The sequence below is a fragment of the Malus sylvestris genome, chromosome 17, assembly GCF_916048215.2.
Source record: "Malus sylvestris chromosome 17, drMalSylv7.2, whole genome shotgun sequence".
Taxonomy (NCBI): Eukaryota; Viridiplantae; Streptophyta; class Magnoliopsida; order Rosales; family Rosaceae; genus Malus; species Malus sylvestris.
In genome coordinates this window covers 2,949,202-2,964,684 of record NC_062276.1, presented here as the reverse complement: position 1 = coordinate 2,964,684, position 15,483 = coordinate 2,949,202, and the positions used below count along the sequence as shown (strand labels likewise).

Sequence of the window (15,483 nt, the reverse complement as noted above, 5' to 3'; positions counted from 1 at the left end):
TGAGATTTGAAATATTCTACATCAAGACTAATACACGAGTACTTCCCCTTCTTATTTAGTGACAATTCTCTTTCCAATATTCAAAACGTTGATGTAGCAAATTCAATTCGGATGAATTATATATTATTATTATTACTATTCATTGTTGTTCTCCTCGCAAGAGCAGGTTCATACGCGTTACTCACCCGTCCACTATTGCAAACACCACTTTCCATTCGACTTGCATGTGTTAAGCATGCCCTAGTGTTCATCCTGAGCCAGGACCGAACTCTCCATGAGATTCATAGTTGCATTACTTATAGCTTCCTTGTTCAAAGACAAAACGAATTCAAAATTGTCTTTCATTCCAAGGCATAACTTGTGTCCATGCGCTTCAAATTCGCCTGGAATTCGCTCCCAAAAATATAGCCACCCCTATCCCTTCACGATGTAGAGATTGTCTTTTAGGTCAAAATTGAGAATTCAATCCAGATATAAATGGACTGGGCTCATAACTAACCCATAAAAGAAAAGACCCAAGGCCTCATAACAAGGAAGGAAGGGTTCAGAAGGAAGGGGGTTAGATTCGTTGGTAGTGGTTGGTGTGTTTCCTTAACCGATATTCACAACGTGTGGCGGGCAACGGCTTTTCCTTCCACAACTTTATTAAATGCCAATTACCAAATTAAATCATAAAATCCCCAAAATTCCAAAATTAAATTCCTCAAAAATTATATAAACGAACGGATTATTACCCAGAAATTATAATTTAATTTCACAGCGGTCCACTCCACACTCTCATCAGTCTCAGAAGCCATGACTCTGCAACTCCAAGCTCCGTCGTTCGGCGCCAGCATTGCGTCCTTCGTTTCTCCTCTCAACCGCTCCACGCGCCGCCCTGTAATCATAGCTAATGGTTAGCAATTCTCCAACTTCTTCATCTTCTTTTTTTTTTTTCAAAGTTTTTATTTTTTGAGTTTATAATTATTGAGCTTTCAGATTTATAGCACCAGCTGAACGTTCTTGGATTATATGCGATTCCAAATTGAAAAAAATTTAAACTTGCTTGATTAGTAGACTCGAACTCTGTGGGAGCATTGGGATTTCATAATTTTGTTGTATGATTAAAAAAAAAATTAAACTTGCTTGATTAATATACATTTTTCAGCTTGAATTAGAATTAGAATTTGGGATTTCATAATTTTGTTATTTGATTGCAAAGATGGTGAATTTTTGACATTTTTGAGCTTCGGTCAGAATTTTGCTCGTGAATATTGCACTAATGGATACTTTAAATTTTGAATGTTTCTGGCAGCGGAACCGTCAGATAAGTCTGTTGAAATCATGAGGAAGTTCTCTGAGCAGTATGCTCGCAAGTCCGGAACATATTTCTGTGTCGATAAGGGAGTTACTTCTGTTGTTATCAAGGTGTGGATTAACTTACTTATGTTGTATGCTTAATTAGAACTGTCTTAAGTATTTTCGTTATCATTGTATACTGGAAGGACTCAAATCGACTTCAAAGCCGATTACTTTATGAGCTTCCGGCCTTCCACCAGGGGTTGGAACAGTAAAGAACATGTACCCCTGACCCCCTAGGTCCTATAGACTATGAAACACCTTTGAATTGTTCTGTTAAATCGACCCCTATATGCGTAGTTCTTTGATTCAGTATCTTGCTGCTGTAGTTCTTCGTCTTTTGCATCACAATTCACTAGAGAGTTTATTTGGGGTAAAAAGGTCCCTTACAAATGGATATGGCATCCTGGGATTATATATACTTTTGGATCCTTCATTATCGTAATTCAGTTGACTAAACTGTATTTGTTCGATAGTATATGTGAAAGAAACTCATCCTGAAATCTCAACAGGGATTGGCAGACCATAAAGATTCATTGGGAGCTCCGCTCTGCCCTTGTCGGTAAGCATCTGTTCTTTGGTATTTTTTTCTTGACTAGGAATCTATGGTGTTCTTACTTTGCCCTCTGCCTCAAACACCTTACCAGTGTCAAAGTCGATTCATGTTCATGTTCATGTCATGTCATGCTTTCCAAGTCTGAATCTATTGTGTTGCAGGCATTATGATGATAAACCTGCCGAGGCAGGCCAAGGCTTTTGGAACTGCCCATGTGTTCCTATGAGAGAGAGGTAGATATATTTCAGTATTTTGTGAAAGTAGTATACGAACCAGTTTTTCTCTACTTTTTCATTCCGTTAGATTATAGATTTGTATACCTAATATGGAAACGAAGTGTCAAAAGCTTTGAAGTACTAGAATATGATTGGGATATATTGGTAAATCTTTGTGGGCAAAAGATTTTTGGTACTCAGCCAGAAATCAAAGATAAGTAGGCTTAGTGTTATATTTGCTAGCTAGCTAAAAACATAATAAGGAACAAAAGCTACTTAGAAGTTTCTGGTGAAACGCCGATAGTTCTTGCAAATTTCAACCAGATGGCCGTTGGAATACCAAAACCAAAAATTTATTCCTTGCTGTTGAGGTTCTTTGTTTATGTTTTCCTAATCTGAATTTTCTGCTCAAAGCCAGCTTTAACTCTCAACATTTGAATTCAAGCGACCGTTACATGAAAACGATGTCTGTATATGTAAACCTGGTTCTTACGAAAACTGTGAATCTGTGTTGGCAGGAAGGAATGCCACTGCATGCTCTTTCTCACTCCGGACAATGATTTTGCCGGACCGGAACAGGTACTTCATACATCATTCTTTGAGAAAATCTTACGTAGTCCGTTCGTCTGTTACGGTTTTAATAACCTAATTGCGTACCTTCACAACTGTTGTGCAATGCAGGCAATCTCCCTGGAAGAGATCAAAGAATCAACAGCAAACATGTAATAAGCTTTAGTGCGTATGAACAAGTATGTGTAAACAGTCCACTTCTGTATTTGTAAAAGAAAAATGAAAAAAAAGCTCATATTTTGAATCTCTCCTTCATTTCCTTTTACGTACCTCCGTTTATTTTTGTCTTTTGACGTTACTTTCATTTACTCAATTTAGAGGTCAAAAATTAATCCGGGATGTGTAGAGAGAGAAAAGAAGCGTGCGGAAATTACTTCTCTTTTCCGGTGATGTACTAATCCTTTTATGCAATTATTCAAGAATTATGGTGCAGCCCCTGGACTTTGCCATATTCTCATGAACCCCAACATTCTTTTTCTTGTAATTTGAATTTAACTGATCTCCTTATCCGCAAACCCAAATGAATCTTTGCCACCTGGCTTTTGTGCTCTAAAGTCCAAACGAAATTCCCACCCATGGAATGATGCCTTTTGGATTTGTTCATCTGACACGTGGACGGTTACAATTAAGAAACGAATTGTATGCTCTTTAAAACTAGGAATGAGATTCACTCCAGATCTCTATTTTCCCAGCCGGCAGACTAAGAGATCCGAGTCATTCAAGAGAGAGACAAAAAGATCCGGATGTTTTAAGTTTTTGAGATTCGAGTCGTTTAAAATTGGGAATGAGATCCACTTCGGATCTGTGTCTGAAGCTTGTGGACCGAAAGATTCAAACTGTCCAAGACAAAGATCTGGGTCATTTAAGTTGTTGGATTTTTGTGAAGTGAGCCAGTAGAATAGGATAATGAAGGTCGTAAGATTGAAAATGAGTGATTTGTATCTCTCAGTTCGCGAGCTCCAAACACAGGATTCAGACATTAACAAAGGGATATGTAAGAAGTAAAACGTGGTGTGTAGAGAGCATACCTTTTTTTTTTAGTATCTCGATATTTTTACACTAAAGGGAAGGGGAGTTCGGCTAAACCACACAATGAACAGCTTAATTTGGTATCAAATTCACCATCCATAAGATTCGAACCTAAGACCTCTCACTTCCAAATAAAAAAGAATATCACCAGATTGTAGCACTGAGTGACAGTGAGCATACCCTTTAAAAATCATGCTAATGGGCCTCAACGTTTCTAATATCTAAAGAAGTGGGCTTCGAAGGCGGTGAGGCCCCCATTCCATCGGATTGACTTGACTGGTTGGCGACTGCCAACTCCGCAGCATGGATGGCATCCATGGATTATACCTTTCTTCTTTCTGCAAATCGCAGCATCTGCACTGCACAGAGAGAGAGAGAGAGATTAGGGTTTCTCTCTGCAATCAATTGGGGATTTTGACTTCTAAGTATGTCGAATTCGAGGGTTACCATCACCCTCGGTCGCTCTGGCCAGGTAACTTTTCTTCTCTGCATTCGTTCTTGTTTCTGTGTTTTTCTTCGCCAATTGAATCTGTGAGTAAGAAGGGGATGGTTGCAATTATCCAAATTGTGTAATTTCCGCATTTATCAGCCTCAAAGGGAAGGGGATCGGTTTTTTCTTACGTTTACTAAATTAGATTCAATTTCTTGAGCTTCAAATTCATCCTATTTAGCTATTTGGAATGCTTTGACGAACTTTTGGGTTGTGCTGGACTTGGCTGAATGGCTCATAATATCCTGGGCTGAAGAACCGGTTTGAATGCGAATTCGGGTTGATTTGTGTGTTTGGTTGCTTATTTGTTGAAATATTTGTAGGTTGTGGAGAGAGGAGGATTTGTATCCAACTCTGCGAAAATGCGTGGTGATAGTGGGATGGTTTCTGGAAGTAAACGAATGGCAGACAGACTTGGGAGTAATGCTCATGGTTTTTCGTTTTCTTCGGGCAAGCGGTACACTGTTCTATCTCGTTTATCTCCATAACTTTTACCTGGCATATCAGCATACTACTTGTTTCAGTAGTTCTTCAGATGCTGTGTGTTGAGGATGCTTGTGATTCTCCAATAGTTTGTTTCCATCTTATGGTTGTTAGTAGTTATCTGTGAACTCATGGTATCCAATGCCCAGAATTGTTTTAACATCTTCTACCGTGCAAGCCACCGCCAATGCTAGAACTAGCTCTTGAAGCATTTTCATGTTGAGAACGGTCCGATTTAGGAGTAGGCTGGTGCATTTTGTTCATTAATTACAAGCGTAGTTTGAAAAATGTGAAAATAATTTATTTGTTTTCGCCTTTCTTTTTAAGTTTGTTTGGCGACAACCAGAGATCTACGTTTCTCAATTTACAGAAGTTTGATTATGATGGCAGTAACGTCTTTATGGTTGTCCCATTTCAAGAATTGGTATTTCAGGCAGTAACATGTCAGATGCGTCTTTAGTCCTATCATGATGTGTTCAATCTCAATTTTCAGGCAACGAGGAGATGGCATAAAATGGAATGAGGGTGATAGAACACTGCAAGGTAAACTATCTTATATGATAACAGTGATATTACCATCATGTATCGTTTATTGTTCTTTATATGGTTTCTTTGTATTGACTCTGGTGCATTAAACCAAGTGAAGATTCACGAATCAGTCGAAATGACCTCAGATTGAAATTGTTGCGTAAAAGATTATTTAAGAAGCAAATTGGCGGAGTTGTTGAAGAGCACAAGCAGTTGGACCCTCGTGCAAAGCTTTCAAAACCTGTTCATCCTTCACTGAAATACCAGGTGTTGCAGCATAATTCAGAAACAAATGGAAGTAACCCCATGAGGCAGGTTCCTCCCAGAGAAAGTCCAGCTGATCTATACCAGGTAAATTCTCGAAGAAACTTCTACTCTTCTCCAACTACAGATGGATTCAGAGGTAGATCCCCACCAAGAGAGCTGCACCCACCATCTTCATTTAGGCCAGTTGACGCTTCTAGAGCTGGCCAATTCCCGAGAAATGGTATGGTTGGTTCTTCTCGGCCAACAGACTCCTTTATTTTCACAATGAAAGCTAACCCTCAAGCTGCCAGGCCAATGGCACAGTTTGCACCACCAAGTGCCAGTGTGCAGAGAAGTTCACAAATGGTACTACCTTATGGCGATTGCACCATTTTAGCTTCAATTTTAGGAAATCTGGTCTTGTATTGCTACTTCAAATTTGATGAGTTTATCTCTGCATTTGTACAGGTGGATGAAACTCTAACTGTTGCTGGCTTGTTGCACAGCCTTGGTTTGGGAAAATATGCCATTATTTTCCAGGCTGAAGAAGTAAGTTACCTGGCCGTTTTGAAATTTTCATTTAAATTTGCTTTCCTTAATTTGGATGAAGACTATAGGCCGCCGTTATCTAATTTTTTACACAGCATCTAAAGTAGGGAATATTATCCGTGTTTTTAAAGGGGAAATCTGATCAATCCAATGAGAAATACTAATATAACTGAAGACGAATTTAGGTTCTATGTTTTGTCTTCGGTTGTGGACGTCAGGTTTCTCAATGCTCGATTGTTGGGTTTGCAGGTGGACATGACTGCTTTGAAGCAGATGGGAGATAAGGATCTCAAAGAGCTGGGCATACCGATGGTAAGTTTCATTCACTCTAAGCTTCCTCTTTTATCCGCATGCTCGTTGCAATGGAACTTGACCCGTTCTCACAGAGGTTGCTTAATATTCAGGGACCAAGAAAAAAGATCCTTCTTGCACTCTTGCCCCGTACCAAACGGCCACCACCATAATCTTTACTTTTAACGATGCAACGAAAGATCTTGTTAAGAACGAAGGATAGAAGATTGCCGCTGTACCGCTGTGCCAATTTCATTTCATTTGTTTGTACTTTCACCCGTTGTATCCGAAATATAGTTGAAGTTGAGGTTCGAGAGGGGTTGATTAGTTTGAATAATTCCTCCTCCTCTATAGGTGTCGTGTTGTCGATTTGAAAGATAGGGTTTGTGCTGTTGTATTTTATACATAGAACTATTTGTGTCCGTATAGTTTTCGGAAGATTGTGATTTGCAGTTAAGGAGGAATTAAACGATTATTCGTGTACTATAATTGAATCAAAGAATTACAACGTAACGATGTCGTTTCGGACAAACATCAAATTGTGGAAGCAGATGAACAATCTCTCAATAAGCTCGAACAGAAGGCGCACTCGAAGCAGAAGACTTGGAATCCCGCGCGCTCTTCCCGCATTCTTTCCCTTCCCTCAAAGCAAAAGCAGCCATGAACTTGTCGTTCCAGCTCACAGGCTTCCCCACCAACGACGGCTGTGCCGCCGTCTGCTTCTGGCAAACATGGTCGGCCGGGAACCGGTGCTTGAGGCAAACCTTGATCTTGCAGGTCTTGCAGGTGCTGGTATTCGAAAACGTGAGAATCTCCTTGCACCGGCGAACCGGGCAGGTTGGTTTCTTCTTCTTTCTGGGGTCGCAATTTCCGGACTTGGCGTGCTTCTCCAACAGCAATTTCTGGTCCTGTTCGCCGTCGCGGCCGGTGGTTTCTATGGATGTCGAGCAGATTTCGCAAACCACCACCTTTCTGCTGTTGTGGTCCGATTTCGGGCACTCGTGGGACTTGTAGGACCGATGCTCAACGCAGAAAACCTGCACATTCGTAAATTCAAGGCAATCAAGACATGCAAAAACGCTTGATTTTCCGTATCAAATCCACGAAGCCCAACGTACCTTATGACAACCGTCGCAGTGGAAGGGGAGGAAATCGAGCTGGTGGCAATCGGAGAGCTGGCAGTGTCTTCCCAAATCCGGGAAAGCTTCTGTTCCTCCCGTCATCTTGTTCGTAATCTGAATTCAATTCCCTTGGAATCTCTGATCTTGGATTGGCAGTCGGCCCCTCTTGGAAGGTTAATATATAGAGGGAGATACAAGGTCGGTCGGTCGGTCGGTCGGTCTGGGGTTGGCTTGGGGCGGAAGCCAAAACCAGGTTTGACGCGGATTGCAGGAGATGCAAGTTTCTAGTTTCGCACGACTCCTCTTTCCTTTCCTCCTCGACGGAATGGGACCCCATAATATATCCCTCCAAAAATACAAGATTGATAGACCCACAAAAATTAGAATTTTTTTGAACTCTTTCGGTTACTAATCTAACATCTAATCTAACAAAATTTATCGATTAACAAAAAATAAATTAATTAATTAAAGCATGACAATTGAAATTATAAAAAGTTTTTTATCCGCTTAAACTCATGAAGGTTTTCCCACAAAAGTTAATAGTTATTGGCGTTTTTTTTTTTTGAACAAAAAGAAAATAAAGACCCATTGATTATTCAAGGACAATATTAAATGGACATGGATAGTGATCAAAATGGACATGGATGTGGAGTCGAGAGCAAGGTTCTAAAAGACGTTAGGCGTTAATTGGGCGGCATGCTGGAGCCTAGTGCCTAGACGGCTAGGCGGGGTCTTGGCGGGCGCCTAGGTGGACTAGGCAAAGTTAAGTAAATCCATAATATTTCTGTAAATAAGTGTCTGTTTATACTTAAAATATATATAATTTCATTAAAAACTACAAAATAGAATGAAATATGTATTATGAAGTATTGGAATATAATAAAAACATAGGGCCAAATTGACACATCCCAACCCGAAATGTGTCAGTTTGGTATCAGAGCATGGTTGTAGTTGGTCCTGCACTCATCACAAATGACACACCCCGATCTTAGAATCAAGGCGTGCTGGCCGTCACGTGAGTGTGACGTAACCAAAAGTGCAACGCGGAAGTAAAAGATAAGAGAAATACAAATAAACAAAAAACCACATACTAGCAATAATAACCAAGTAACGTGCTAGAGTAAGTTTAAGTGCGAAACACACAATTTCAGAGCATAACAACTAGGTGCAGTCAGTAGGACTATAATTAAATTACAACACCCTCAGGTGGGTCCTACATTTATGTAGTCTGTCAGTACGCCGTGGGGATCCTCATGGGCCACCAACGCTGCTAACTAGAACCTGGAGGGGCGCAAAACAAAATTAAGTGGGTCAGTAAAACCAAAGCTTTTTGAAAACATTTCATCAAAAACAATTCTAACCCCTCGCTGTAAAACCTATATACTTTCCCAGAAATTAACATAATATGCATATAACTCTTCATATAACTCAAATCACGAATCTTTATCAATTCCAGAAAATATGCCATGCCATAACTGTCAATAACAGGTTATGAATGCATCAATATAACAGGTGACATAATGAATCAACCGGAGACCCTGTAGTTGGTCCTGTATGGTTAATTCCATAGCTCAATATCCAAACCAACCGGAGTCACCACGGTGACCTGTACGGCACTACTTTGCACATAAGTCGGAACTACCTGAAGTAGTCTGTACAACAAGAATGGTGTAATAATACGCTCTAGTGCTTCTCTCATCAATCATCTGTGCACATAATCTAAGGTCACCTACCAGTCGGAACCACTTATAGTGATCTGTACGACTAGCATGTCAGAACCCTCTCATGGTCTGTACGACATGCACCTACTTGGATCCAAGGTGAGCGTGCGGTGCGGTGAATACTATAAGCACTAACACCAAGGGTGCAGGTTATGAGCTTTCAACATAATTCACATCATCAATGATTCACATAAATAACATAAAACTCACATGATACTCACTTGTGCGTCTACAACACCAATTTATATATATATATATATATATATATATATATATGTATCAATTACTAATTCATATAATTCATAATATGCATGCATGGCATTTGAAAACATACTTTCATTTAAATTCAATTTCTGGGAAAATCAATAGTATATAAGTCATAACAGAAAATAACTGCCCACTCATTGATAAGTCGAAGGGTCGTAACCCCCGTGACGTCTCTGGATGCGCTCGTCCTCGGGATAGGTATCACCTATATGCGAAACAACTAAAATAACGTTATTTAAAGCACATAATCGACAATTCGTAATAACTTCTCATACGATGCTCAATTTGGGTATATGAATATACCACAGTGACTTACTCGACGTCACGGACGTCAACATATTTTCAGAAAAATTTTCCGAGGCCGCACGTGCCAGGGTGGGCACGGGTCCACGTGCCCCCACGCACATCACCCCTAACCTCTAGTCGCCGGACTGGTTCGCCGGTCGCCGGAAAACTGGAGATTTTTCAATCTCCTTGTTCTCCGTCATTTCTCAACCATTTTTCACGCATTTTATATCAAACTGAAGCCCTAAGCATGTAGATTCACGTTACATTACTTTAAGGCTCTAAAAACTACGAAATCTCAACCGAGAAATTCCAAGAAAACCAGCCAACTTCAAACTCAACGATCCCGACGTCCAAAACCTTCAAACTAAGCACTCCGAGCTTCCTTAGGACCTCACTAAGCTCACTATAAGCTTAGAATTCCCTGAAAATCAACACATCACGAATGCATGCAAATCGGACCTCGGGTTTTCAACGTGATTTCTAAGGTTTCTCGTTCTAAAACTAGTACCAAACGACTCAGGAGGTCGAAAGGATGAAGAACCTTAACTTTTTGGCGTCGATCCGCGATGTTTAGAGAGAATTTGGTCTCGTCCGTACGTTTTCGAGAGGGAGAGAGTGAACTGAGAAGAGAAAAGAGAGAGAGAGCATGGGGAAGAAGAGAGAGAGGTTTGACCCGTGTGTATGTGTGTGTGGTCCATCCCAAAACCATCACCATCCATTTTTCTTAACTCCCTAACCACAAAAATACATATAACCTTTAATCCAATTAAATTTTCCAAAACTTAGGAAATATGCATAATCAATAACATGTCACACACATACCTTAGTAACCGTCAAGGGTAATTTTGTCATTTCACAACCTCGATATATAGAACCTCGGGACGGGTTGTGACAACAAATGTGATGTTGAGCACTAATCTTTCTTGAAATCTCTAATGCCACGTAAGCCTTCCACGTGACAGTAGACAAAATTCAATTCGGAGTTATAACAAGTTATAACGAACAAGTTATGTTCGGAATTGTGTAAAAATACCTGAGACAAATTCAAAACCTAGCTCTAATACCAAACTGACACATCCCAACCCGGAATGTCTACGTGTCCATTCGAATCGTGATGTGTTGGCCGACACCCAGAGAACAAGCATATAATGTATGCTCATTTAAGTATTCAACAAGTCTCTTACAATTTATTGAAAAAAAATTAAAAATTAAATGCAAAATAAAAGTTATATATATTTTTGTCTAAGTGAGTTGCAACTTGGACAGATGTCTAGGCAAGTTTAGGCGGGCGCCTCAGCTGGTTTAGGCGCCCTTTTTTAATTTTCAAACGCCTGAGCATTAATCTGGATGATGGCTAACCGCCTAGTGCCTAGATGTTGCTAGCTGAGGATTTTTAGAACAGTGGTCGAGAGCCCCAAAATATCTATGTGTGGAGTCCAAAGCCCTGAAGATGTGGGCCGTTAAAAAGAGAGAGATCCAAATACTTGCTTTGTGTAATGTGAATCAACGGGATGGGTTACCGCCTAATTTAAAACTCGGATCTTTAAACTTGGCATTTGCCAGTGACCAATTCATCCTCAGTAGCCCATTCACAAAAATAGGACGCCAACTTTGCAGCCCATTCTTAAGATTGTATATGTTTTGGATACTTTTATAGATGATAAAGATCAAGAACGAATACTGGCTACAAGTTTCATAAACATCTAAAATAGTGTATGATTTGTTGACGTTGAAATAATAATAGCTACAAGTGAAAGGATTTTATTTATTTTTCTTCAAATGCTCATTCGCTTGTAAAATAACATATGACTTATGTGCTCGTATTTCGGAGATACTGAAATATCCCTCCACATTTGCAAGGGTGAATGACTCTCCTATATGCATCTGGGTTCAAATTCCTCTTAATACAAATGTAGATTAGTTTAAAATAAAATATCGCTTGTATAAAACATCTAACATATGAAATGGCATTTGAGAGAGGTTGGTGGAGCAAAAGGCGTTTCCTTTTTTTTTTCTTTCGGTTTCAAATTGCCGGCGAGAATCCAATTCCCTACTCCACAAACATGCAGAGGCCCCACGAGAAAATCCCCTTCTTTTCTCCATGTAAATTACGTTCGAATTGCCCGTTTCCCATACTCTTCATTCCTTGAAGCTCATAGCAGGAATATTCACAAGTGAAAATACTTCCCTTTCCCATGGCAGTATCGCTCGCTCTCTGTCTCTATCATACCGTGATTGATCCCGTCACGCAAGGAGAGAGATAAAGATTAAAAAAACACTGTGACGGAGATAGAGAAGTCCATCTCCGTCGACAGGACATGAAGGATTAGACAAAAAGCTAAACACAATGCGCATTTTACCATGAAGATGGTGACCTACCTGGGCAGGGATCCACTGGATCCCTTCCTCATAATCCATTAAATTAGGAAATCTGTGCCATTGAAATTTGATTCAATAGCTACAAACAAGAGTCCACTTTAAAAGTTATAATAACTTCAACCGTTTGATCAAATTTTAATGGTACAAATCCACTGATTTGATGAATTAAGAGGAAGGGATCCGGAGAAGATCCATTTCCGACCTACCTAACCTCCTATGGATGAAAGGGGTAAACAGGCCATGCAGATGCAGCAGCAATATTATAAGGAAACACAAAGGTCCATGCCAAATTGTAAAGTTGGAAAACACTCTTTCTTTCCATAAAGCTTAAACCACATCAACATTCTCTAATTCTATGGGCACATATAAATGTATATATTTATATACCAAAAGGGGACGAAAGAACCAAAATTATTCATGTCCAATATCCAATATTATTTAGTATTAGTACACTCAATAATATATATAAGCAGATCCGTAACACCACTTTTTTTACATAATTTTGAGCACGCGTTTTTATGGGATCCACTACTTAATGTATTTTAATGATCTAAATCATTTATCTTTTAGAACATTATTCATAGATCATATTTGTAAACAATTAGACAAATTCAGAATCATTAATACATTTATTTGTAGTGAAGAAAATGGATAAATACGATTCTATAAAGAAACCGTAAACCCTTAATCTCATGGTCATACTGTTTCAAAGATGAGTGATTTTTTATAGAAGTGATATTTGAGAGAAAACCTAAAAGATAAACGGCTCAAATATATACATATTCGTCCCCACATACACATATATATTGGGAAAGGGATCATCTCCGGATCCCTTCCTCCTAATCCACCAAGTCTGGGGATCCGGACCATTGAAATTTGATCAAAGGCTACAAACAGGTGTCCACTTTAAAAGTTATAATAACTTTAGCCGTTTGATCAAATTTCAATAACCCGAATTCCTAGACTTTGGCAGGATCCCCTTACTATATATTGGATTAGACTTGTTAAAAAAAAAAAAATATATATATATATATATATATATATATATTGGATTAGACTAGTTGCTGCCACTGTCAGGAAGATATATATGCTGCTCTATGATTGGATCTTAATGGAAAGAATATTAGAGCTAATTAAGGACACGGTTAGAACCCGGTCCTTGTTAAAGTGTAGGTACTACTAACTAAATCATGCAATCATGCAAACATGCAATCATGCGTTGCTTATTGGGTGCCAGTGAAAACCACAAACTCTAAATATTCATCTCCTTCCGCTGTTTTCAGGTCATAGCTTCAAATATTAGCGGCATTACCTCACGTGAAAAGTGCATGTAAAATGTAACCAAAGCTTTTGATCTGAAAATAACCTAGAAAGATGGGGCATTTACTCCGAGTTTGAGGTGACCAAGAATTTAACGGTTAAAATCTCGACATAGATGTCAAATAATTAAGAAGATAATTAGTTTTCTTAAGTGTGTTTTAGAAGAAAACCATTTTGGAAGCAAAATATTCATATACATATATGTGTGTGTGTGTTTTTAATTAAAAACATGCAACTCCAACCTTAATTAGATTAAGAAGGACAACAACCAAATCATGGATCAGAATCTGATCTCCCCATGAAAACATGAAAGCGGTGTTCAACCAAAATAAATGGAAAGATTACCTCTCTTAACTAATTAAAATTATTAACATAAACTAATCTCAAATCTTGGAACTAATTAAGCACTTGGTTTAATCTAACAAAAGAAAAGTGAGAAGAAAGAAAAAACCCTAGTTTATGTGAAGGGTGGGTGGGCCATGTATTGAGTAGAAAAAAGGAATCAATCACTTTGGTTAAAAGGCAAAGGGATATATTATCCAGCCTAGAACAATGATAAAGGAAGTAGGTATTTCTAATTTTATATGGCTACACAAACTTAACTAGTAAGTGTATGTAATAAGACAAACGTAAAGGGGCCTCAAAAGTGAGATATTTTTTTTGTGGATTTTCTGCTTCCTCATAGTTTAACATTAATTTTCACGTCAGTATTATAAAATATTATGCAGAAAATATGAGAAGATATAGACTTTATGAAGAGTTATACTTTAAGAGAATTCCGTTAACATTTCTCATGCAATAATGATCAGTGGCGCTCTTCTTCTTTGTGACTTGGTTGTACATCTCCTCCATGCATAGTAAGTCAAGAGACATATATTGCCCACAAAAACAACACTTTTGAAGAAAAAGAGGACGTGAGAGAGCGAGAGAGAGTACCTTTTTCTTTAAACTTTCTCAGAGGTGGAATCAAACTGCTGTAGCAGCATGTATTTGTCTGCAAAAGTGGTCAATGAGATGGTGTTAATCTATGAGATGGATGGTCCAGAAATTTCCACATCATTCCTTCTCTAAGCTTCTGTTAATTCACGGATCAACATCTGTTTAGAATGCGGTTCTTGTGTACAACCAGTGTACATCATACTGTTAGTATTTATCTCGTCACAAAATTACAAACATAATATCAGAATGATTTACAATCAGTTATAACTTTATTGATATCACTCTTGTTACGTAATGCGATTGATTATAAAGAGGAGATATACACCCAGTAACGTGTTAGAATCCATCATGTTTAGACCCAACAAAATATACCTCCAAAACCAAACATGTTATTCATAGCAGAATATTGTCATATATCCTCTGAGCAGCATCAATCATTTACTTTACATTATAGAGCAGAAGTAAAACAAATCACCCATCAATTTCGTCTAAACTGAGAAAGGTGTTTTTAGCTTTTAGACTTTCCATGCTACAAAATTGATGCGTGGAAAATTGGTAAAAAATAAATTAAAGAATAAGCTTCAAGGATATTCTTTTTGGAAAAAAATTTTCTTCGGAACTCTTCCTTCAAAGTTCAGGGATGAAGTGATTTAGGTTTTTAAAATTTGATTCAATGGTTGAAAACAAATAAGTTAGTAAAAATTTTTAAAAATTATAATAATTTTTAGCCGTTAGATCTAATTTTTAAAAATCAGAATCATTTTATCCTTGAACTTTGAAGGAAGAGAAAAGAGAATCTCTTTTCATTCTTCTCCAAAGTTTTATTTAATGAAATTGTAAGAAATTAGTCAAAAAATTTGACTGCTAAGCTTCATTTCACAGATAAAGTAATAGAGTCGTGTCTAATGCCTATCACAATCAGTGGATGCAATGCAGTAAGTTGAGTAAAATTATGAAGTTTCAATCTTCCTTGTCAATCATAGAAAACAGCAAAGATTCTTACTTAGTGAATGTTCTAAAAAGCAATAAGCGCTAGTCAGGTGACAGGTATAAGCTTAACACTTAGGCGTTTAAGTGGGATCTATGCGGTTTTTTTTTAAGTTTTAACTAAATTTATTACATAACATACAAACAAATGTCTTATTATACTTAA

General features: G+C 38.3%; 3 protein-coding genes across 4 annotated transcripts; 2 read left to right on the top strand and 1 right to left on the bottom strand.

The window, feature by feature from the left end:
• Nucleotides 1–585: 585 nt before the first annotated feature.
• On the top strand, nucleotides 586–3,233 carry LOC126610635 (ferredoxin-thioredoxin reductase catalytic chain, chloroplastic-like). 2 transcript variants are annotated; one of them, XM_050278742.1, is made up of 7 exons: nucleotides 586–895; nucleotides 1,295–1,407; nucleotides 1,851–1,900; nucleotides 2,056–2,127; nucleotides 2,628–2,688; nucleotides 2,791–2,858; nucleotides 2,998–3,233. In XM_050278742.1, exons 1-6 carry the CDS (start codon nucleotides 796–798, stop codon nucleotides 2,833–2,835), a joined length of 441 nt encoding a protein of 146 aa, XP_050134699.1. In that variant the 5' UTR covers nucleotides 586–795; the 3' UTR covers nucleotides 2,836–2,858; nucleotides 2,998–3,233. The 2 variants fall into 2 exon arrangements, with proteins under 2 accessions (XP_050134699.1, XP_050134698.1); XM_050278741.1 differs by lacking the exon at nucleotides 2,998–3,233 and having other exon boundaries at nucleotides 2,791–2,925.
• Nucleotides 3,234–4,010: 777 nt separating this feature from the next.
• On the top strand, nucleotides 4,011–6,808 carry LOC126610632 (uncharacterized). The gene is made up of 7 exons (XM_050278739.1): nucleotides 4,011–4,180; nucleotides 4,522–4,655; nucleotides 5,175–5,224; nucleotides 5,328–5,821; nucleotides 5,924–6,004; nucleotides 6,254–6,316; nucleotides 6,409–6,808. Exons 1-7 carry the CDS (start codon nucleotides 4,136–4,138, stop codon nucleotides 6,466–6,468), a joined length of 927 nt encoding a protein of 308 aa, XP_050134696.1. The 5' UTR covers nucleotides 4,011–4,135; the 3' UTR covers nucleotides 6,469–6,808.
• LOC126610634 (zinc finger AN1 domain-containing stress-associated protein 12-like) lies at nucleotides 6,742–7,739 on the bottom strand. The gene is made up of 2 exons (XM_050278740.1): nucleotides 7,414–7,739; nucleotides 6,742–7,332 (listed from the first exon to the last, which is right to left on the bottom strand). Exons 1-2 carry the CDS (start codon nucleotides 7,516–7,518, stop codon nucleotides 6,859–6,861), a joined length of 579 nt encoding a protein of 192 aa, XP_050134697.1. The 5' UTR covers nucleotides 7,519–7,739; the 3' UTR covers nucleotides 6,742–6,858.
• Between the last annotated feature and the right edge of the window lie 7,744 nt (nucleotides 7,740–15,483).

Coding starts and splice junctions, on each gene's coding strand:
- LOC126610632 (XM_050278739.1), top strand. CDS start 4,136: ATGTCGAATTCGAGGGTTACCATCACCCTCGGTCGCTCTGGCCAG. Junction 4,656..5,174: donor TCGTTTTCTTCGGGCAAGCG/GTACACTGTTCT, acceptor CTCAATTTTCAG/GCAACGAGGAGATGGCATAA. Junction 5,225..5,327: donor GGGTGATAGAACACTGCAAG/GTAAACTATCTT, acceptor AACCAAGTGAAG/ATTCACGAATCAGTCGAAAT.
- LOC126610635 (XM_050278742.1), top strand. CDS start 796: ATGACTCTGCAACTCCAAGCTCCGTCGTTCGGCGCCAGCATTGCGTCC. Junction 1,408..1,850: donor TTACTTCTGTTGTTATCAAG/GTGTGGATTAAC, acceptor AAATCTCAACAG/GGATTGGCAGACCATAAAGA. Junction 1,901..2,055: donor GCTCCGCTCTGCCCTTGTCG/GTAAGCATCTGT, acceptor ATTGTGTTGCAG/GCATTATGATGATAAACCTG.
- LOC126610634 (XM_050278740.1), bottom strand. CDS start 7,518: ATGACGGGAGGAACAGAAGCTTTCCCGGATTTGGGAAGACACTGCCAG. Junction 7,333..7,413: donor ACTGCGACGGTTGTCATAAG/GTACGTTGGGCT, acceptor ACGAATGTGCAG/GTTTTCTGCGTTGAGCATCG.